The sequence below is a fragment of the Vanacampus margaritifer genome, chromosome 4 (genome assembly GCF_051991255.1).
Source record: "Vanacampus margaritifer isolate UIUO_Vmar chromosome 4, RoL_Vmar_1.0, whole genome shotgun sequence".
In the NCBI taxonomy this organism is placed as follows: Eukaryota; Metazoa; Chordata; class Actinopteri; order Syngnathiformes; family Syngnathidae; genus Vanacampus; species Vanacampus margaritifer.
The window spans coordinates 6873787-6898478 of NC_135435.1; the positions used below are offsets into that span (position 1 = coordinate 6873787).

General features: G+C 37.9%; 1 protein-coding gene and 1 long non-coding RNA gene across 4 annotated transcripts in view; one reads left to right on the plus strand and one right to left on the minus strand.

The window, feature by feature from the left end:
* Positions 1 to 7819: 7819 nt before the first annotated feature.
* The window catches only part of LOC144050279 (high choriolytic enzyme 1-like), a 29195-nt gene continuing 12322 nt past the window's right edge, over positions 7820 to 24692 (minus strand). The window contains exons 1-10 of one of the 3 annotated variants that reach the window (XM_077563398.1): positions 12660 to 12765; positions 12479 to 12546; positions 11804 to 11837; positions 11672 to 11725; positions 11366 to 11515; positions 10262 to 10394; positions 8790 to 8968; positions 8478 to 8559; positions 8085 to 8209; positions 7820 to 7966 (exon numbers count right to left, since the gene is read on the minus strand). In XM_077563398.1, coding sequence (XP_077419524.1) covers positions 7965 to 7966; positions 8085 to 8209; positions 8478 to 8559; positions 8790 to 8968; positions 10262 to 10394; positions 11366 to 11515; positions 11672 to 11725; positions 11804 to 11837; positions 12479 to 12532 — 813 coding nt within the window. In that variant the 5' untranslated portion in view covers positions 12533 to 12546; positions 12660 to 12765 and the 3' untranslated portion in view covers positions 7820 to 7964. Of the gene's footprint in view, positions 7967 to 8084; positions 8210 to 8477; positions 8560 to 8789; positions 8969 to 10261; positions 10395 to 11365; positions 11516 to 11671; positions 11726 to 11803; positions 11838 to 12478; positions 12547 to 12659; positions 12766 to 24692 lie in introns of those variants that run through there. The other 2 variants (XM_077563396.1, XM_077563399.1) reach the window with 2 other exon arrangements.
* LOC144050283 (uncharacterized) lies at positions 20266 to 22755 on the plus strand. The gene is made up of 3 exons (XR_013293826.1): positions 20266 to 20377; positions 21858 to 21972; positions 22350 to 22755. It is a non-coding gene; the product is annotated as an uncharacterized LOC144050283 (long non-coding RNA).

Genomic DNA, 24692 nt, shown 5'->3' on the forward strand with positions numbered 1-24692 from the left:
AAGTGTCACGACGCAATAGCAGATGTGTCTGTCCCTCGAAGCCATCTCGTGATGAAGGTCTTTGTTGAATGAAAAGTGCGTTCGACAGTTGGTCAATTTTTTTTTTTTAAAAAGAGGCGTTTGTCAGCCTCTTTCCGAACCCTGGCTCACTGCCAGAGATCGCAGGAAAGGTCACGGGACTTCATTCCCAGTGTGACTCAATCCGTGCCCAGAGAAAAGGCACTCCAATGAATCTTCTTTCAGCGACCTCCTCCGTGTGCCCAGGGAAAAGGCACTCCAAACGGGTGTGGTGGGATCCGTTAGATGGCTCCAATTGGTGTGGGCGCAGATCAGCAGCTTAGTCAACCCCCTCGGTCGGGGTCAATTGATGTGATTGATGAGCCTGGGACCTCGTGGCTCACATGTGGTGGATGTGGCCCCCACCATTATGATCAGCAAACCAATCTGTGTGCAAAATCATTTTCATTTACAAACTTCATTCTCACATCAGACTTCCTTTTGATACACAGACAGACCAGTCATTCTCACATCAGACTTCCTTTTCAACAAACTCAGACAGACCAATCATTCCCCCATCTGATAAAGATCAATTTTGATCATTTCAGACCTGAGTGTGAAAACTGCAGCCGCTTCCAAATTGCTGCTTCAAAGAGGAAAAAAAACAGACACCTTGTGTCCTGTAGATTAGAAAAACAACCAAATTGGGACAACACCAGAACTACAAAAAGATCTCCAGCTGAGCTAGCCAGGAGCCATAAAAACAAAAGCCTTTGAGGCAAGAGTTTGTAATGTAAATTTGAATCCTGTTCAGGCAACTTAAAGTGAGAAAAATAAACAACTTAAGCAGATGTAAATTAAGATACTGCAGCGGAGGACTTTTAGGGTCAGGAGGAGAAGAAAATCTTTTTTTTTAAACAACCCCATTAATCTATTGCAGGTCACAAATCTTCCAAATATCTGCCATCTCAACTAGTAAAAGAAACAAGTTATAATCAGAAAAACAAAACAAAATCCCTACTTTAAACCAACCAAAAAGTATTCTTAAAATGCTACCTGACCTCACCTCTTCTACAGAGTAGTGGGGGCTTGTAAAAACACAGCAGGCAACTTTGCAGATCATGACCCAATTAAAAATTAGTGCTGCGACATAAATCAAAAATTAAAAATTTAACCAGCAAATTCGCCGTAAGTGTTCCACATCTGAGTCCAATCTAGAAGCTAAAGTTATAAAAGAGAAATGGGAAAAAAATTAGAAGGCCAAATTCAACAAGCATCAAACAACGGAAAATATAGAATTAAAGATTAAAATAAATTTTATACTACCCTAATTCACATAAGCTGTTCTCAATTTCCGAAACTGCGTTGCTATAGATCACATCTTCCCTTCTGACAGAGTGCAAAATGTCTACAAACAGAATACAACATACGACCTCAGGCACCAAACTCAGATGATTCCAGAACTTTGAGTCCACAACCGGAGTTCATATTCCTTCCTGTCCTTGTAGATAGCAGTTTATGCAGGGCAAAGTTCAAAGCGGGCACTGGGCTTTGTGCACTGGAGTTCTCAGGAAAAGTTCATCATGGCAGAATTGATGATAATCCTGTCTGCTCAAAAAGTTGCTGGACATTATGCTCAAACAATGCATAAGAGTCATTGAACAGTCACAGGACGAGCGGATTTACAGAGTACCATCCTTTTCGCAGTCCGTGTGGTCACTTCCCCCCCGAAAGTGACCATTGTTCAGTTCGCCGTCCACTCTGAACATCAAGCAGACCAGGAGAATGCTGTTCATTCCATTTCCAGCACTTTTTGGTTGAGTCACCCAAGTGAAACACCTTTCAGTCAAAGATTGAACCTGCTCGAAACATTACACCTCGTAACAGAGGAAGATGAGATCATAGCAAGAGAACACTGCTTGTTGTCATAGCAAGAGAACACTGCTTGTTGTCATTCAATTTCCAAGAAAAAATAAAATAAAAAATTCCCCCAAAATATTTTGTTTTTTCAAACCCCTAATCTATTCATTTATTTATTTTGTGGTTTTATTTGAATTTGATCACTACACTATAGCAAGTAGTAGTACTATATTTATGCATATGTCTACCATAGACATCTTCATTACGTGTTACCTCAAATTTAAGAAAATGTGACAGCTGTCAGTCACCCTGGCCACTTGGAGGAAAGTCCTCTCCAGACTTCTAGAATGGGACTCAGATAAGGACAAAGGTTAAATCATTTTCACACCTACGAATAAGTTATCAGAGATGCAGGGGAAATCAAAAAATCAAAAATGAAAAGTCTATTTCAATTAAAATTTGGTTTTATTACTTATTCAACTATATTAAAATTTGGTTTTATTACTCATTCAACTATAAAAAAACACAGATCTGATTTTAAAAATAATATGATAGTGGCCTGTAGTTATCATCTAGACCTCTATATCTTTCTGCTTAACAGGAACAATTTGATTTTAACAGATTAGCATTAGAAGACCCCTGCTATTCACACACAACAGACTACAAGTCTCCCAAATGGACACAATGGGAGAGAGGAATAAACTTATCACACCCCCCTCCCCACAGGAGACAAAAAGGAGAGAGAGAGAAGGGGGGCGGAAGAAAAACTTATCATACACACTCCCCTGTCCTTTTTATCTAGTTTAATTTAATTTTAACAGACAACAGTACAAATCACCACCTTCTTATAACAGCAGCTCTCGGCCCCCATCCTCACAGACCTTTAGTCCCTAATCAAGCATGGGGGGAAGGGCTTTAAAAATTGTCACAGACAAAGGCAGAATTCTCCCCTACTTTACAAATATGCAGATTTCCTGCTTACCATTCTTTTTCACCCTTTTTTGAGGACAAAGAAACTGGACGCCATTCATATACCCCCTATCTTATCTCGCTCTTTTTTGGAGACACAAAATACCTGCCTTCCAACAAACTCAGTCCTTCTTTCACTTAACTTCAGTTCCTCTCCATTGTCATAAAGGCATTGAGGAGAAATAACACAAAACCAAGAAGAAATCAAATCCCCCCTTTAAACTCACAATTCACACATGCTTCACATATTCACAGTTTCAACTCACCAAACTAGACCCAGAACACACTCACACACAACACAAACTCCTCAACTTAATTCAGTGGCGTCTCAGTTGTTGAACCAATTCAAAAGACCATAATTCTCACCGCAACGTTGCTCATTTCTCCTCCAAAAAATAAAATAACCACAGACGAACACAAACCTCTCCAAAGTGCGCACTCATTTGTAAAATACACTGTTACTTCGTCGAATAATAACATCACCACGTACGTATAGCTCAAATGTCGACTTATTCGCGCACAATTCATCGCAACGTTACGGCTGCGACACAGACACGTTGCGCACATTGTAAGACAAACAACGAAAAACCGCGTGGCCACAACACACCATGGAGCTTAACAAACAAATGCGTACACTCAACAATTCATTTCTAAGCCAAGAGCTCTCGCTTGGTTCAAATTTTCCCCGCGGGTCATCTTTCACAGTCAACACTTCATCCAATTTATGTTCCAATTTCTTAACAGATGCGGCTGCCCGCAGCTAACTCATCCTTAGCCTTAAAAACAGATTTGCGCGGTAGCGTCTTACCAAAAACTCATCTCCTGTGCATGGCAACTCGTACGCTGGCAGAGCCGCTAGCTTAGCATCAGCCTCCTCATTCTCAAAAATCACTTAACACCGCCATCCGCGCAACTTTCACATATCTACCCAACGCTAACATTCTAGCACAAACCAACATTTGGTCCACGATCTAACTTTTCTTCCATTCGAAGAAACTATAGATGTGTTTTTCACGGAGGTAATCAGCGTCTGGCGCTGTTTACACAATCAAATTCCACAAACACACCACATTTCTCAACGGTGAGAACCAACCACTATCACAATTAGTGCGCATTCATTCATATAAAAGAGTTTCATACTTACGTTGACGCCGTGGTGGAAATGCGTCCAGCATCATGAACTCACTGTTCGCTTAGCGACCAATTCTGACTCTCGACCGGAAGTCTATGCAAATCGAACCTCCTTAGTTACGGTCGAATTTTTTCGTCCATAATATGTAGTAATTAGTCGTTTTTAATATTTATAAAGTCAGTGACGTCTCACTTATGATACTACAATATAACAGATCAAAACTATTCTCATTAATCCCCCCCAAAAAATTATTATTATTATTTTTTTTTTCAGACAAATACAAACAAGACGAAAATAAAACAGATATTAAATACCTTTTGCGCGACTTTAATAAATATATCCAGGATCTTCACGGGCGGCTTATATCACACAGCACTTGAACCGTAAAAACGGCAGGCTTTATATCACTCCACGCACCGTAGCGATACACGCGATATACGGGCGTTTAACTCAGCAAACACTACGCGTGATCAACGCGAGCTGCTTATTTCACAACACACATCAGCACACACATAGTGCGATCACCACTAGCGGCTTATAACACACCACAACAACCACAACAGCCTATTCCCCCGTGGTACTCAATGTCTTATGCCATTTCAAACGGCGGAGCGCTCCGACTTGACGTCACTTCCGTAAACACGGGGCATCTTTATGCGCGACTTAATAAAAACTTATCCAGGATTTTCGCGGCTTCTTCACAGCTCTCACTCCGATGTGAATGATATCACACGAGCGGCTTGATTTAACACAACACACACACACCGAGGAATTATGTCCCTCGGTTTAGTAATTCCACACAGCACACACCTTGTGTGAATGATACCACACAGGCGGCTAATCCACTCCGCACGCCCAGTAGAATTATACGGACGGCTTATTCATACGTAAAAATAAAAAAAAAACAGCCTATTCCACCGTGGAAAAAACTCCCATGCATGGTTTAATGTCGTAGTAATTTTCAAAATCGAGGACTTTCGCGTCCCTCCGTAACAAATACTACTTTAACCCCCCTAACTTGTTCACAGATCCCAAATACAATTTAGCACAGACGAAATACTGTATTGATCCTAAACAACCAGAATTTCTCTACGTGGATAAAATGTCCACTCACCTTGTCAATATTTTTGCGCTTTAGAAATCCGGTGTTCAGGAGCAATCACAGCTGTTGAAAAAGCTCACGTCAGGGTCACCATTTTGAAGGAATTATTACCTACTATATTAAGTGTAATCTTTGCGTGTCCAAAATAATTGTATTCAGGATCTGATGAAGAAGTTTTCTTGCAAGAATTTATTTAGAAGCTTCTAAAGACACAGTCAGGACACCCACATCTGAATGCAATGTGGCGCCCCCAAGTGTGTGTCAATCTACAGAACATCGACTCATTTATACTCAAAAGATAAAAGGTTCCTCTTCCCCTCCTAAGTTGATTAAAGGACAGACATGTTGACTCCTAGTGAACAAATGTGTGATGTTATTAGTAAGCAGACGTTTACATACAGACATGTTGATTCCAGGTTGGACAAATGTGTAATCTTATTAGTAAACAGACATTTACATACAGTTCCCCTTCTTGACTGGGGGAACAAATGCATTTAGGATCTGACCCCAGATTTTTAGTCTCTAATGACAAAAGACTCTGATAACATCATGCACATTCCTTTCTTCAATAGCTTTTAGGGTGAGAGGATAAAATAAAGTTCACAAAATCATTATTCCACTGTATTCTTTTAAACACTCATGATTATATCATATATATATGCTTTATAAGTAAATTCAAAAACAGTAAAACCACAAATTGAAAATATTAAATGTCTTCAATTTACGGCAGGATTATCTGTTAAGATTATCGTTTGCGAGTCAGCGAGTCCTTACGATTGTTGGGGAAATTCGGGGCTAAAATCGGGCCAATTCTTCTGTCGTGTGAACCAGGCTTAAGATGAACAAAGAACTCACTAAATTGTTAAGGACTGGACTGTATTGTGCTATAAAAATTGTCAAGTATTGGCATAATTTATTCATCTATTCTTCCTTTGAGAAAGAAAGAAAAAAATTGTCGCAGGTAACACACAATAACCGGTCCCTTTTGGTGTCATTATGAATGAAAAACGTGTCACCAAAATTCATGCATACATGTGCTAATGATAATAAATGATAATAAATATTAGAACTAAATTTGCAGTATTATTATTATTATTGTTCACATCGCGATGACTCCCGGCCGCTAGAAACAAAGCATTATGTCACTTTATGTTAAAAACAAAACAAAACAAAAAAGAAACATGACTGATTGTCACCAAAATTTATGAGTACATGTCAGATGTGGAAATCTGGAAATATTAGAACGGAATTTTCAACAATATGTTAGCTTTTTGTTATTCCTTGTTTGAAATAAGATTTTAATGCCGCACATCTTTAGACAGAGCGTGCTCCGCCTCAACACAAGTGCTCTCTCACCAAGTTTTTGGGCGTCAGAATGAATTTATGACTGGGACCTTGGAACGAACTTTGCCGACACATTCATGACAAATTACGATGAATTCTGAAGGGATTACGAGCAAATGTGCATGTTGGTGAAACAATCAGTTCGCAAAACAATTTTAAATGTTCAATAAATAATGGCGACAAATACGAATAACTCCGAACACAAATGCGACATATTCTGACCAATTCCGAACCCTGTCGAAACGCAACTTTCACAACAAGGAGATTGAAAAGGCTCGTCTCCTTTTCCACAAATATTATTTCTACCTTCTCCCACCTCGCTCCTCTGTAGATATGAGATCCGACGATGGGCTTATGAAATTCTTTGGACCTGACACACTGGACCACACGTATTTACTTCCGTATACACAACATGAGTTCGTCTCTTCTTCTGTGCACGCGGGTCACTTTACGGAGGCATATGACAGCAGACAGACATCCGAATTGAGCATTGAGACCTGCAGTGTGAACGTAGCCAATGACAGAAAAGAAACCAGGGAACCAAGGCCCCGTCCACATGAAAGCCCGTTTCAATGTATCCTCACAAGTTTCTTACCATTTCGGCCGTTTGTCCACATGATGGCGCGGTTTAGGAGCTTGAAACCGATCACTTTTGAAACCGGGCTCCAGAGTGGAAAAATTTCAATATGCGTCCGTCTGGACTCCATATGCAGGATACTCCTCCAGTGATGACGTAATGGTCGCAGCTGGATAACGACGCATTGTCGTAGAATGATGACGTATGCGCCAATTCTCACGTGACTGCGTGCGAGCCGGCAGTCTGCCATCAACAATGGCAGATAACCGTGTCGTAGTCGTTTTGCGCGGCCTCCTTTGCTTGCTTATGCTTTTGCAGCATAATATTTTGCTTCTTTATTCCTACGTTCAACAAGCGGTGTTGTACTTGAATCACCCGCCATTGTCACTTCTCCTGTGTTCGTCTTCTTCATGTTGTTTCGATACATGCAAAGCCATGTTTGTTCTGTAGATTGAAATAAAGTAAAAAAATAAAAAAAAGTGTTCGTCTTCTTCACTGATTCTTCTTCTTTTGGACACAAGTAAGTCTTGTAACGCTTCCCGTGTGTACAAGATTGTTTGAGGAATGAAACCGGACGGGGCCTAAATATAAGCAAACTGAATAAACAACGAGGAACATCTGGACAAGACACAAGTGGCCGAGGGAGCTGATTGAAAGACACAAGGGATCGGATTGACGAGCACAGGTGGAAACAAAAAAATTAACAGAACAAGATATGAACAACAAGATAAAACACAACAGGAAACAAAGTCAAATACAAACGTAAAACAAAAACAAGGAAGATGAGAAGGAACCTTAATGACAAAAGTCACATAATGACTTCTTTAAAATGTATTGATTTATTTTTTAATTCAAGTATATTTACATTACTGCATTATATAAATAAGTGCCAATGTGTTTAAAATGATATGCTGAGTCCTTCAATTTGCTGTCGTGTGAAGCATGTATCACTGGTGACCTCAATGGGACCTGTGTCATGAAGTTTCTGATTGGTGAAAACAAAAAACAAAAAAGCAATTAACAGGCTACCTTATCTAGTAAAGCAGACGTGTGTTTTACAGCAAGTGTTTCTTCATAAAGTATCAGACAAAGTGTTAACTCACAGCACTCGTAAAGTCTGTTGACACGTGCATAATCATTGGCATTCATCTCTGTCGCAGTGCCAAAACTTGTGACAGAACTATTTCTGGGAACTATGGTTGGTTGTCCATTTTTGCTGAAGTAATTTCTACAAACAACACAATTTAACGTGTGGGTTTTGTCATCAATTTACGTCACCACAATATTAAATTATTATAAAATAAATGTTAGCATCCCATTGCAGATGACCATTCATGTTTTTGAAAATTTTACAAAACAAATGACAATATATATTACATGTACATATTATCGATGGATCAAACATCTGTTGTGAGTGGATGTTAGAAAACAGCAAGTTAAAGGCGTGTACATAGAAATGGATAGGATTTTTTTCATGGTTGGACAGATTTACTCACTTGCCGTAATGCATCACTGAGTCAAAATCATAGGGTGTACCCAAGTTGTTTGTGTTTGAAATCCGAAAGTTTCTTTCCGCACCTGCATACAAGGATAAAGCAAAACAAAACATGGAACTTCATTTAAAATTCTTTCAGTAAGACGTAATAGACATGATAATGTGAATGCCATTCTGATAAAAAGTATCCATCATCCAATCGACAGTAAGCGTGAAGTGGTTACTTTACACAAGCAAATTTCCAGAACCATTTTAAATATGCTCTCAAGTGCTTCCAGTACTAGTTCTGTACAAGATATGTTGACAAGCTGACCTGGTTGAATGTTCTGAAAATTAATGATGACGTTGTCGTCTCTGTCGGATCGGACGTGCTCATGATGGAATCCAAGTGCATGGAGAACCTCGTGCTGCACAATGTCTTTGAACACACAACCGTTTTGCTGCAAGGAGATTTGCTGTCCATATACTTGTCGACCAAGGTAGGACCAACACCTGGCACACAAACAAACAAAATCAAGTGATGTGATGATCTCATTGACTTATCTGAATTCTTAAGTTTCAGCAAAATGGAGGGGGATGTAGAAAATACTATATTTAAATCAATGGTTCTTCACTTGGGTTTGTTCGAGCCCCAGATGTTTGGTGAGTCAGTCATTGCCATCATTGGCTGCAGGTGATCACGCTACATTGCTTGGCCTATCTGTGCTCAAGGTTATTTTAGTTATCGAAAAAACTAAAATGAACTGAAACTACATTTTATATTTACAAAACTAACTAAAATTAAGTATAATTATGGAAAAAAAAATGTCCTTCATTTTAGGCTTTGGTAATTAATTTAATACATGAGCTTTTAGGGATGATTTCAAATGTGATTCTAAGTATATTTTTTTCGATATTAACTGGAATAAAGACGTTTGAAAGTGTGTCACACAGAAGTAATGTCATCTAGCAGCAGCCAATAGAAAAACACCTTCCAATTTTGCCTGCTTGACTTTTGATGGCTCGGCTCACCTGTTTTTTCATTTAACTCAGTCCAAATGCAACGGTAGGTCATAAATGTGTTACTTTTTTTCATTTTACCATACTGTTTATTAACTATTGCGCAAAAGTAATACACAGTAAAAAAAAAAAAAGATGAAAACTAATACTGAAACTAACTACAGTACAACTAAACTAAAACTCAACATTTAAAAAAATAAAATAAAACTAATGATAACCAACAAAACCACCCTGAAAACTAATTAGAATTAACTGCGAGTAAATGTAAAAAACAAAACTTGAAATGAAATAAAAACTAACTAAAATTTCAAAACTGTAATAACCCTGTCTGTGCTGCCGAGAATTTGGTTTTCTCACTAGTAACTGTTGTGATTGTAAGATGTGTGACTTCTTTATTATTGTTATCCCTTCATACTGTTGAGCAAAACAAGAAAGTGATCGGTATGTGCAATATGACCTCACATGTCTAATGCAACGTATGGTGTTCCGCAGGGTTCAATTCTGAGGCCTCGGCTGTTTTCATTGCATATGCTGCCCCTGGGCTCTATCTTGAAAAAACAGTGGTGGTTGTTTTAAAGTGTTCTATAAATATCAAGTTGAGTGATCGAAATCAGCATCCTAACTGCATGATTTGCAAAGTTGAGCAATTCTAGTCCATCAACTCAAAGATGGAGGACTTTTTTGTGTGCACATTAGCTGAAAAACAATAGCATTGACAAAATAAAAACTTCCATGAACGAGTTTAGTCAAGGTCATAGAGTTGCTAAATGCTTATATAATTCTTACCCAGTGGCAGCAGATATGAAGGATATAAAGTTTGTATCATTTTCAGTCTTCTTGACAAAGCGAATGCAGGTTGTGTGCTCTCCTTCTTTAAACTCTCTCAGGGCTTTTTCTATTGTTCTCTTCTGTTTTCTGGCTGCAGACACACACACGCACACACACTCATTGATCAAAGTGCTACTTAAAGTAACCCTTTAAAGATGAGTCACTTTGTCACTAAACTAAAATTTCTTTGACATAAAAGCTAATCTTACAGTGGACAAAATTTGAGCTCATCAATGGACTATCTTATATAAAAACAATTGTCAAAATATGACTATTCATTTTTAAAAAATAGCTTTTTTAAAATTTATATATCCTGATGTTAAATACGGTAGTATTATTCATGATTCTATTTAGTGTGCGTTCATCTAATTTGACGTTTCTGAAGTGGGATTGCGGTGGCTGACTGGTTAGCACGTCCGCCTCCCAGTGCAGAGGACGTGAGATCGAGTCCGGGCTTCGGCCTTCCTGGGTGGAGTTTGCATGTTCTCCCCGTGCTTGCGTGGGTTTTCACCGGGTACTCCGGTTTCCTCCCACATTCCAAAAAAAAAACATGCATGGCAGGTTAATTGAACACTCCAAATTGTCCCTAGGTGTGAATGTGAGTGTGGTTGTTCGTCTCTGTGTGCCCTGCGATTGGCTGGCAACCAGTTCAGGGTGTACCCCGCCTACTGCCCGAAGCCAGCTGGGATAGGCTCCAGCACCCCCGCGACCCTAGTGAGGAAAAGCGGCCAAGAAAATGGATGGATGGATGAAGTGGGATTGGTCTCAACACATTTCTCATTGTTTATTTAGATGGAAAGGACCCAATGCCAGATACATCAGCTTATGGTAAGCTTGATCATTTATCACTTTTACACTTAACACTGAGGTCATAGTGCCCCATTACAAAGCCACTGATGGGGTCCAAACCCTGTTTGGGGATGAAAAAAAAGGGGGCTTTGTATGGATAGGCATCTAGTGTTCAAATCATGCCAAACAAATCATTTGACGGACTTTCTTTGGCGACCCCTGATGGGAACAAATATGACAACAATAACAGCTGAGGGTTACATTATGACTTACTGAACACATTGGAGATTTCATAGGGGATTTTGACATTCCTTCCGGTTTTAGGCCATTTACATCCCGCCCTGGTGCAGGGGACAGCATTCCTCAAAATACCATCATCATTGTCCGTGTTAACCATAATGTCCCCGTGTATCAGGTGGGCGGCTGTAGAATGACAGACAACAAATATTCAGACAGTGAGGTATGTAATGTTTAACAGACAGTGTCGTTCAAACTGTCATTAGGTCAATATTTCCATAATATGTCCGCAAAATTCTGCCTTTCATTGACATGTTTTATTTTTCAAATGAAAATACTTACTTGAGGTAACATTTGCATTTGCATTTTCAATTTTCACAAAAGTCCCAGATTCTTCTGGAAAAATAACGACAACAAAATGCAGTCACAAAGAAGCACTATAACAGTTGTACAGTTCCATATGATTTTACGTACCAGTTGTCGTTCTGCTTTTTCTATTTATTGCGACCTTAAACAAACAAACAAACAAAAGATAAATCAGTTTTTAAATCTTGGTTTTCATGGCTGTTTCATCCTAGCTCTTCAGCTCACAGATCCCTCTGGTGTATTGTAACAACATAATGAGGCTCTCAACAATGGCATTAACGGTAAAGCTTGAGTGAAAAAGACGGACCAGTTGCAGAAGATTTAAAAAAGAAAAAGAAAAAAAAGGGGAACACTATAGGCACTTAAGTGGTTTTGCGTTCATTTTTATGTAAAGGCATATTAAGCAACAGGAGAACAATCCTATACATCCAAAGATGGAATTAGAATGTTCAGAACGTTCGCACGTTGTAAATCATGAATGTTCATTTCTTAACCGTAAATACTTTTTGCCATTAAAAGTTTGAAAAATATTAATGTACTAAGATTTATTTTTTCTTAGTAACAACACGATTTCAATGATAACAACTGCCAATAATTCAAATACTCATATTAGCAAAACAAATAAATGTGTCTAATGTCTTCACTGTCATTAAACAAATGATATGAAATCAACCCATACATACATTGCAAATACAATGCAAAAAGTTAAACTTTGAAAACACCAAAATCCTATAGTTATCTACTGCTAAACTGTTTATTATGGGTTTGTAAACTTGATCTTACTGGAGAAACAGATGCAACAGACAGGAGCAGAACAGTGATGACAATTGGCGTCATGGTGTTGCTGTTGTCTAAAAATGAAGAAATAAAATAAAACTGAAGGCAAATCGTTAAAAGTGTGTAAGTATGTGTGAGAGAGAATTTGAAGTCAAAACAATGCAGGTAACAAAGGAGTAATACTTACCAGTGCTGCCAGGTGTGCTTTTGGTAACTGGTGCTTCATCTCATTTTATAGTTTGGACATAGGGTGTGTGTATTCCATCGCCTCAAATCAAGCCCTTATATGGAAGTTTCCATGGTTTGTTGTAAGGAATAATGACACTTGAGGCTGGACTGAATCAATAACAATAACAAGACAAAAACAACTAAAAGTGTGTGTGTGTGTGTGTGTGTGTGTGTGTGTGTGTGTGTGTGTGTGTGTGTGTGTGTGTGTATGTATATATGATATATACTTGTATATATACAGTATATACAGTATATACACACAAGTATAAATCATATATATATATATATATATATATATATATATTGATCTTTTCTTTCTTCAATTATTATTTTTGTGAATTGGTGAATTATCTGCGTTGTCATTGGTTCTAAATGCAGAGAATGTCATTAAGGGTAGTAAATGAATAATGCCAGGAACTCCATTGTACAAGTCATTGTGGGGCGGCATGGCTCAGTTTGCCCATTTCGAAGAATCCTTGAGTAATGTACTGAACCTCCAGTAGGTGAATGCGATGTTAGTGTGCAGTGCTTTGAGGGCCTGAACAGGTGGAAAAGCGCAATACAAGTGAAAGACCATTTACTATTGAATCTCCCATCCAGCATATTACTACGAATTGCTTGGTGGAAAAATTGTGGTTGTCTGCCACCATGCATTTTTAATTTGTAAGTGAATTTGAAAAACTGAAAGGGAAAAAACATCATTAAAGAGTTCCTTCTACTCTATTGTTCCAGATTGACACCTAAAATGATGACTAATATTCTGGGCTGAAAGGAATTTGGTACTCTACTGTAAGTTGCAATTTACTTGTCATTTGAAGAAAGGCTTATTATTTAGTTTTTTTCCGTGTTGTGCAGTTAGGCAATTATCGCCTCGAGAAAATATAATATTGTATTGGCAGGTCAACGTTTTGTAATATTTGCAAACAGTAGGCGCTAGCGTCCTTCCGGTGTTGGAAACTTGTGCCTGGGTGTGTTTTGCATTACATAACATCATCTCTTTGTCTTTCTTCTTGCCTAAGTGATGTTCGGGGTATAGCCAGAAACGTTTCAAGTTGGTGGCCAGGGTGACACAACATTTCACTGAGCGGCATTCATGTGTGCATGCATGTGTATGTTCATCTGCTCGCAATCCACGCTGAAACTGACAAGTCATTGTTAATCATATCATCCACAGTCTTTTAATTTCATGAAATAAAATGCACATATATATATATATAGAAACCTATATACCACATAATACAACACATTTTTGCGGCGCTTCATTTACTAGCTATTTTATTTATTATTCATTGCTTTGCTGTTGTGTACTACCTTATAATCTACTTCTATCTCAATCACTGATTGGCTAGATAACAGCCAATCAGTGATCAATTATCACCAGCGGCCGACACCACTTTGCATATATTGCAATTGATGGTCCATTCATTGAAATCACCTCTAAAAATCACAATGACACAAAAATCTGTTAATTCCTCACAATTCTAAATGTTGAACAAGACTGGTATACATATGTGTGAATTTTAGTTAATGAAACCATGACTCTGGATGGTATGAGAAAAAATGACTTCTCAGCCATGGTGTTTGCTTCCTATGGTGTGAAAGTAATGATTTATTGATTGACATTGACTGTAAAAATTGATGTGAGCGATGGTGAGATGAAACCCCATGAGTATCAATTTTGCAGTCAAATGTGTCTGCATATACTGACTTTTTGTCATGATTCATTTACTGTATGGCTTCATCAAACAAATATGTCATGTTTCAAAAGCCAAACATAGCTTTACATTATAACAAACAATCAATAAAGCAAAAAGTTGACTCCTAAAAAATGATTACCGTGAGAGGCTTTTTAAACAGGGTACCATGGAAGCAAAGTCAGAAGCCCTAACCACTTAGCTATACAGCCACATGACAAGTTTGATGTTTTAAATACTTTTAACGTTACATCGGCCTATCATTTAAGATCAAAAATTAGCAGTCCAGGTTTTGGGAAGTCTCTTCTATAAATGAAAATTACTTCCAGTGCCCAAATTTCTTTTGCCCGAATGTCAGTGTTACCTGTGACAAGCGAGAAAAAGGAAATGGAAACCTGAGAAGTGCCAATTCGAAGAAGTTGGAGCTTAATTAATTACTTCTCTAATCAGCAACTCTGTTAAATAACGCCTAGTTTGGGGAACAATTTAAATCTGAAAATATTACAATTACACTTCAGGAGTTGAAATCTGCTCCCAAAAATCTCAGCCTGATTTTTTTACTTACAGGGTGATTAAAAAAAGAATACGCCAAAAATCAACACGCAATTTTTCAAAAATTCAAAACAATCGAAAACTCAAGCTTGGACACTTGTTGTACGTGCCTTCAAGTTTTGATTTCATGCTTCACACGTGGCCAATGTGGCTACCACCGGCAGCACAGACAACATCAAGTCGATATGAGAATTCCTCTCAAACGTGACTCAGGAAGTCATGGTCCACCATGTTGATTCCGCAGCTGTTATTCGATGATTCATTTTTCAACAAGTTGGAGCACCGCCCCATTAACATCTTGGGGTTCAAGCTTATCAGCGCTGAATTGGTAGGTAAGGTGCTACAGACCTCGCTCTCTACTCATGGCCTGTGAAGACATTTAACATTTTCAATTTATATTTTTACTGTTTATGAATTTACTTATAAACATATATTGGAAATATAACTGTGTATTGTAATGAATATAACTGTGATGATGTTGTTATGAAGTATATTGGAACTTTTTCACTCTCTTCCAGCTGGTGAGATAGGAATGTGATGGGAGTCAAGTTCTCAAGTTCTCATGTAGATAACACTGTGGGTTTGAGGGAGTCAAGGTCTCATGGCATTACCTGTCTAATCATATATTTCCGGCTTGGACGGGGAGTTGGAGTAAAACATGTCGGTGTATCACTTGTCTGCCTAGTATAATTACTAACCCTTTGTCCAGCCTCAGGGGGAGTATGCTTTTTTCATCTATAAAGCGACTGTGTGTTTTCATATTGACACACTCGAGGCTTAACATCACCTTCGAATGTAAGCATTTTCTCTTGTGTCTTTTAGGAGCTCCTAAAATCAATTCTTTGCAAAGAAGGCTTCTTCATCAGATCTCATTTTTCAATTATTTTTGAACACGCAAAGATTACATTTAATATAGTAATCCAATAATACCTTCACCTGCCAGATACCCGGACCTCACTGCATGTGACTTTTTCATGTTGTTGGGGCGGTTGTAGGTGCTGAATATGTTAGACAAAGACAAAGTTGATGTTCCAACACTTCCAGCAAATATCGATGACATGAAAGATCAAATAACAGCTATAATCAACAATACGGTTAACTGCGACATTCTGAGGTTTGGGAGGAATTCTCATATCGGCTTGATGTTGTCTGTACTGCCGGTGGTGGCCACATTGAGCATTTGTAAAACCTGAAATAAAAACGTGAAGGTACCGTAAGTACAACACGTGTGTCCAAGATAGAGTTTTCTTTCGTTTTTCATTTTTGAAATATCCCATAATGATTTTGGTGTATTCTTTGTCAATCACCCTCTACTTTTAACCAATTTTTGCTCAGATGGGCTCAAGTTGGGCCTCATATGGGCCTTAGCTAAAACCCACATGGGCAACCCATTTATCTCCCATCTGGGGCCCACTGGGCTAATTATGGTGTTCCTGATTGTACTTACAAGGGCTTCTTTCGCACTCATGCCACAGTTATTTTGTTACAAGCTTAAATAACAAAGAAACCAATAATACGATTAATTACCTTTTTATTATTATTGAACGCCAAAGAACAACAAATGGTCAGTGTTCTGTTCTTTGAATTTTTTGAATTTCGACTTATTCATTTTCCAACTCAAATGAACCTGGAGCCTGAAGTACTACATTGAGGTGGCATGTTGCCAGTTGCCAGACTTCCTTTAATTGGCTCGAAGGGGAGGGGTTTTCCCATATCTTTTCGGAGTGCTGAGCAGCACTTTCTTTTAGATTTGAATATTAATCTTGTGCTATCAAACTTGTATGAAAAGACTCATTAGTCCAAAAAATACATATTGTCACCCTCCTAAAATAATGGCCTATGTCTTTTTTTGTGTGCAAAAAATATTATTTTTTGCCTAAATAATCTCATGATGCAAATGGTTGGTGGAAAGAAATGACTTAGGCGATTTATTTAAGATTTATTTTCAAAAAGAAAATAAGAAATATAGGCCAGGTAGTAAGCTCTCTTGCACATGCTGTTATTGTACAAAATTTGAAGTGAAGCTCAGCCAAAGCCTACTTATTACTTATTCCTCAAAGGCCTGGCGACGTCCATCCAAGAGCTGCTCATCTGTTGATCTGCCACCGGACTTGGATTCCCTCATTGCCTTTGCCATCCGGACGGATCATCGGCTGCAGGAGGTTACGCAGACCCGCAGTCACAGGGCAAGGACGACGGAGGGATCCCCGCTCTCCCAAGCATCAGGTGTGTCAGCTCCTCTCAGTTCCTCGTCAGTTCTTTAAACAACTAGGCATGTTTCTGTTGAGGATATGGCATTTTTAAGAACCCAACAAGAAAGTTTAATTTGCAACACAAAAAAACAACAGCATGTTATTTAATTATGAACTTAAAAGTACTTGGTATAGGTCTGGGTATCGGCGATACTGGCACCAGTATTTACTTGGTAATCAATACCAAAATCTCAAGTATCGCACAGCTCTAGAAAGTAGTAATTATTGGACCATGACCACTGAAGGACTTATTTATCTTGAAAAATAATTGCAAAGACAATTGTGAGCTGTCAAAGTCATCCAGACAGTTACGGCGGAGCTAGCTAGCTAACTGGCTATCTTGCCGCACCGTGGCTTAAGTGAGTATTTTGCCTTCTGTCCCAAAAAGGTGTCTTCATAAGTTATATTTGTCCTTTTATATATATATATATATATATTTTTTTATATATTTATTTGTTTTAACGTTTACTCATTGTATCACACTTGGGTTCCAGTGGATAAGTATCACAAACAATGTTATGAAGTTGTAAGTAGCACCAGCATACAGCAGTGCTTTGAGCTTCACGACAGGAGTCACAATTTGTTCTATTTAACCATTTATTTACCAAAACAGAAATGACATTTCTATGGAGGTAAATATGGTGCAAAACTAACTTGTAAAAAAAGTCTAAATTTGTATCTGTAAAAGTCGTGATTTGTACCTGTTAAAAAAATGTGTACCTGTAAAAAAAAAAAAATTGTATCTTTAATAAAAATTTGAACCTGTAAAAAAAAAAATTGTATCTGTAGTAAAAATTTGTACCTGTAAAAAAAATTTGGATCTGTAAATTGTATCTGTAGTAAAAATTTGTACCTGTAAAAAAAATTTGGATCTGTAAAAACAAATTTGTTTTTTTTTTTTTTTAAGTGGGTGGTCGACATATAGTTCACCAGCGCTTCCTTGAGCGTCTCGTAGCTTTAACGCAGCGTCTTTTCAGGTCTGTTTTGCATACATTATTCAGCACGCACACCATGGGCCTGGTGCGGTTCTTGTCAAAGTAATAGTTATGCAGTAGTCTAAACGCAAAGTTGTGAGCCTGATGTAGTTTAATTTAGGGGAGTTACCGGTAGCAAGTTTATATATATATATATACATACAATAGTTACATAACAACTAATTGACTAATGAGAGTTTCCATTTTTAATATTAATTGATCAGTTATGATGCCGTACTACTACTACTGTTACACTAAACAGGACAAGCATTTCGAATAACCCAACCAACCTTTAAAAAAAAAAAACTGGCCTTTTGTAAATAATTCAGGAAAGTGAGACGTCATCCCTTGATTGTGCCATTTGACAAATACTGTACCTCAGGCGTAGGTGGTATCACTTTCTTAGATGTGGTAATCATGAGCCAGTGTAATTAAGTAGGGGTGTGAATTGCCTAGTACATGGCGATTTGATCCGTATCATGATTCATAGGTCACGATTCTATTCAATACCAATTAATCCTGATACAAATCTATAAGTTGTTTATTGCGTGTGTTTGTTTGTTTTTAACTCAAATTTAGAAAATACTCATCAGTAAACTTGTACGTGTACACTGTACGATTAGTATGAACATTTATTTATTTACTAATACAGTACTAAACTTCAGGCTCATAACTATGAGCCACTGTATTTAACAAACAATCTGTTGAAATCTGTTTGATGTTTGAACAGCATTGAAATAAAATATTAAGGCTTAATGTCCATTAATATAACATTATTCCATGTTTAACGTATGAACCCTAACTCTAAAGTAAGACGTTTGGTTGAATATCTCCATTAAAAAAATTGAGGTTTAAAAATAGATTCGGCCGCATATCAAATTGATTCAAGAATTGTGCTGTGCGCTGTAATTTTGTGATATATTGCTGAATCTTTTTTTTTAACACCCATATAATTAAGTCATTAGTATCAAACACTTCACAAAAAAGAACAGACATACTGCAACAAAATATTTACTGTATATTAAATCTGAAATATGATTTACTATCCAATATGATAAACAATGCAATATTAGTTTAGGATTATTTACAGTCCAGCTGGTTTTCAAACCTCAACATCAAGAAGCTATATGACTTCCTTAGAGGATCTATCGGCGGACCCGTTACTTAAGCTGACCCATGAAATCTTTTCAGTGGTCCATCCTTGTTCCAAGATGTGTCTTTAAAACAATTTACTCCCTCCTTAAAACGGCTGCATAAGAACATCTTTTGAGTTGCTTCCAAAGATTTGAGGGACAACTTGGAGCTCCTAGTTGTATGTTTCAATTAAGACAATCGAGATGAGCCCTTTTGTGTGATTTGTAGTGCTGTAGTTGGTTGTTTCCCCCTCTTTTTTGGGAATGTCTTGTATTTGATCCATTAAACAATTATTTAATTAATGTATCTTTTCATTTTTCAGCTGTTCTTTACATGTGACAACACATCCATTTAGTCACTCAAAAATCTCATGTTCCAGCTGTCTCTAATTGCTGTATGTAGCCTTCACATATCTCTATATTTTCAGAATACACAAAATGTGGAATCAGCAGTCCGTGTGCTGCTTGACTGCTTAAGTCATCAGCTTGGAAGCACCACAAGTTCTACACCTGTTGCTCAACCTACATCCCAGCGCACTGTTTAACCAGCTATGACGCCTACCACCAGTGTCATAGCCAGACCAGGCACAGTGCAGCAAGAGATGCAGAGGTAAGTGACCATTACAATGTGATAGCTTGTTTTTGAAAAATGGAAGCCAATATTACATTGGTTAACGATATTACGATTTTAGAATGAGAGTACTCATGTGGTATGTAGCTTTAAAAAACAACTTTGTACCATTGAATTAAAAAAATGCATTAAATATAATATATTTAGAATATATATTTGTCTTTGAGTTACTGACAGATATTAGATCCTTGACAATTTAATGTTCACTAATTAAAAACTTTTTGTGCTTCATAGATGTTTCCCAGTGTTTGCTTCTCGAGGTCAGAAGCGCAAAAGAAGTTTGGCAAATCCTCTTAATGTTTCTGTCTGTAAATTGATAGAACTGCAGTTCTGTCTGCTATCAACAAACATGGAAAAACGCCAAAAGAGGAAACTTTTCTCTTGGAAGCGGGTCTTGGGAGGAGGACCATAAAAATGGGTGACAATGCCGATCACGCAGAGGTAAGCCTAAAAGACAATTCTACACTTGAGTCTTGTATTGTTTTTTAATATTTTGTTTCCTTCTGTATATGTGTGTTTCCATTACCCTCAGATTTGCGCAAAATGCAAGTTGCGCAAAAGCAAACTGTTAATGGAAACACTGTAATTTAAAAAAATGGAAAAAAAACGCCCCAAAAAATTTACGCTCCCATTGTTTTTGAGACATGTCTAAATACAAGTATTTCGCAAAAGTGTAATGAAAATAGTGTTGCACGGGATACTGGTGCCAGTACCGTACCTTGATGTTTTGGTGTCAAAAACGGCTCAGTATAATTTTTCTTAGTACCGGTACTTAAAAAAAAAAAAAATGAGACAGCCCACCAACTCTGTTTTATATCTACCGGTATGTGGAAAACGCCTTAAGTAAGCAACACGCCTCTTTCCGCGTGTGTGCGAGAGGGCGCAGGAAGATAGCTGCAGGCACTGAAGCGCTCGCTGGATGTGCGTGAAGCTAACGTTGCGAAGATGTTTGCCAGACCCACCACCCTTCCATCCATCCATCCATTTACTACCGCTAATCCGGGGTCGGGTCACAGGGGCAGCAGCTTTAGGAGGGAAGCCCAGACCTCCTCAGCCACTTGAACCAGTTCCTCCGGCGGGATCCCAAGGCGTTCCCAGGCCAGCCCAGAGACATAGTCTCTCCAGGAGGGGTCCAGGAGGCTTCCGAACCAGATACCCGAGCCCCCTTAACTAGCTCCTCTCCATGCGGAGGAGCAGCGGCTCGACCCTGAGTCCCTCCCGGATGACTGAGCTTCTCACCAAATCTCTTAAGGGAGAGCCCGGACCCCCAACGGAAGAAACTCATTACGGCCTGTTTGGCAGACACTCGCAAAGAACTCTTATGCTCCCCATCAAAATTTCAACATGTTCATTATTCCTTTGCAATTTACATAGAATATTTGGTGCCGTAAATAGACTTTGCAAGTGTCTTGAGAACATCTTTGCAACCTTAGAATAAATAATAATAAAAAACTGACAACAAAAGAAAAACTCGCTACATGCACAGTCCCTTGCAGCAAACCTTTGACGCACAGTTAGATACAACCTTTAAGCCCATATCCAAATGAGAGGGAGAGTGTTTGCTTAGGGTTAGGGTTATAGTATTGAATATTCGTCATCATATGTTCAGTTATGCAAACATTTGCCAACATTTTTAATGGTTTTTCCTTGTTCCAAGGAAATTTTGATTTGGAATCATTTTCAGTGAACAATTCCAACCTTGAACAAAGTCTGACGAGAAATCAACAATCACATGTTGTTTCCCTCAGCAGGATACAGATTTCATTGTTAAGCTGTTGAGACCACAACATCACCCTTCACACAATTAACACCCATGTGTGGATTGACCATTTGTATAAATTAGAGAGAAAATTGTAAAATAGAATGAATTGGTTCAATGACAACTATGGTGCCATAATGATTGTCTCATTTGCTGTCCGAGGTTGTTTTGGACCTAATCAAATGGCCTGAGGAATCTGGGTTGGACGATGAAGATGGTTACTCCGTTGACTGTAGATGTAGAATAATGGGGTACTTGCGTCAGTTTGTGAGGACAGGTAAATTACATGTTGATATTTGTACACATTTTGTAATGCATAAATGCAGATTTTCAAATGTGGTTGAAAACTAAAAGTTTGTTTTAACCATTTTTTCTTGTTTATGAACACAAGTTGTATTATGAGTATTAAGCATAAGCATACACATATTGCTACAAGGCAGAATTTTAATCACATCTGTGATTTGATTTTCTTAAATGATCATCCTCTAGCAGGGATCACTTTTTTTCCCTGATGTTGCAGAACCCCTGTTTTTTTCATCCCCCAAAAAATACATAAATAAAATAAAAACAATTATAAAAACTGTAATCTAATTGATTATTGTTACTTAATAGCATGCACAACTTAATTTCACTTTTTCTTCTTCTTTTTTTTAGAGTCTCAAGAGAATCTTAAAGGCTCCTAAAGTTCTGGGTGGGATGGGAGATACCCATGCCAGATATGAAAGTGGAGGTGGTGAGAGCGGAACATCCCACGTCTTCTACATGCTTCCAAAACTTAAAGTTGCCTGGCCACTACAGCCATTACACAGAATTCAGTGACCATTTAAAGAACTGCATAGCCACAACTGATACTGGTTTTGGTTTGGTATAGATCAAAATCTTTATTTCATTACTTTAAATAATGTAGTTCTGATGTTTCGCTAGATAGGTTCTTATTACAGTTCATTGTCCATTTGTACGAAAAGACAATTCAAATAACTATCAACGTGTTAGTGTAGTTTGCAGCACAATCAATGAACCAAATTGTTATGTCAATGTCAATAAAGAGCCTGCTTGCTGATTGAATAGTTTCTTTTTTAAATATACATTTACTGTAAATGAATGTGCTCCACTTTTAACAGGTTGTTTTCTTAAAGTGTAAGCAATTTAAAAAAAAAATACAAACTTAATATAGTACTAAATCATAAAATGTCATTTAGTGCAGGCAGTTTTAAACAAATAACAGCCCAGAAGCGCTTGGCTAGACCCTACACATAGTTTATACTGTGCATGTAGTTCACTGCAGCCAAATAATGGTCTACTCCCATGCATGTAGAAGGTCCTGCTGGATCCACAACAGCATGGAGTCCAGCCAGTTCTTGAGGTGTCAAAGGGCAGTCAGTTTCAGGCACATAGACACAAGAGTCTGTGTCGCTGGACACAAGGCCACTACTCTCCCAGTTTATCAGGGGAATGTTCAAATCCTGTAGTTGATATGAAAAAAATAATCATTGTCTACTGTTTAAAGTAAGTTTTGCTTACCAATTTTTTAAAAGTACTTACAACATCATTAGACTCTTGTAAATTATAGTGCAGTCCCATGTGCCACAGTTGGTTCGGGGTACGATTTCCCTCGCTGTTCATGGGATGACTGTCCCAGCCATCTTTAAAAACATCAAGCTGGGCTTGTAAGCAAGGAATGAAGACATAATGGCAGCAGAAAAGGTGAACACTGCTGGACAGGTCCAGGTGATCATCTTCCTCCATTTGGTGCAACACAGCATAGTGACGGCAAGTGACTGCTGTGTAGACATCTCGCCAAAGACGTTCAATTCTGTAAAGTCAATGTAATTGTGCCCCCCGCCCCCTTTTTTTAATTAAAGAAGACATATAGATAACCTTTTAAACCATGTAAAAGAGTGAATCATATTTGGAAAAACAAGCAACTGGGTGCAACAATTAATCAACTACTTGGCTATCCAATTAATTATTTAACCATTTTTGAGAGCATGTTTGAATTGTTCCAAATCCTTTTAAATTTAAGCATTTCAATAGCAAATGTTTTTTTTCTATTATCAACAAAAAAAGTAGTTTAAAAATGATAAATGCAGTTTCATAAATTAAACAAATATTCCATTAATTTCAATTAATGAGAAAGTAAGGGTGATTGAAAAAAGAACACAGCGGAATTCTTTACCTTTATTTTGTACATTATTACTATTTGTATGTGTTGGAATGTCACCTATGAAAATTAGATGTTGCATCTCAAGGGGATATCCTTTAAAGCTACAAGTCAAATGAAAATTAAAAATCATGCGATATTGCAAAAATGAAAAACAATGGAAAACTGTAGCTTGGACTTGTGTTGTAAATAGCTTCAAGTTTTTAGGTTTTACACGTGACTAGTGTCTACCACTGGCAGTAAAGACAACCGTAAGTTGCCAATGTTGATTGCAAATGTTACTCGGTCTTTCATGTACAGTAATTGATATTTGATGGAAGTGGTGGAACATAAACTTTGTCTTTAACATACCACCACAAGAAGAAAAAAATAAAATCACACACACTGAGGTTCTGCCAGGCCAATCACAGCCATCGACTGCTAAGTGAAGTTTTCATTCAGTTAAGCTCTTTTCTCTTTTTCAAATAAGATAGATGTTGCCCGTGCTGCTGGTGGTGGCCACATTAACCACTTCAAAAACAAGAATAATTTGAACGTATTTACAACATGTGTCTAACCGGAAGTTTTCTGTGTTGTTATTATTATTATTTTTTAATATTGTGTATTGATTTTGGCGTATTCTTTTTTTTTTTTACTCATCCTGTAAACTTACAAGGTTATGAATGTGGTAGTTCCATAAAAATGAAGTGTCTTCTAAAGTACCTCTGATTATGCACACTTTTCCCTGCAATGAAGCTGTTTCTGCCGATTCCTCTTGTGGAGAACATCAGCTGGGCTACATCCACATTTTCCACCCCATGGTCACTACGAACCCTTGAGAAGAAAATGTAACAAAA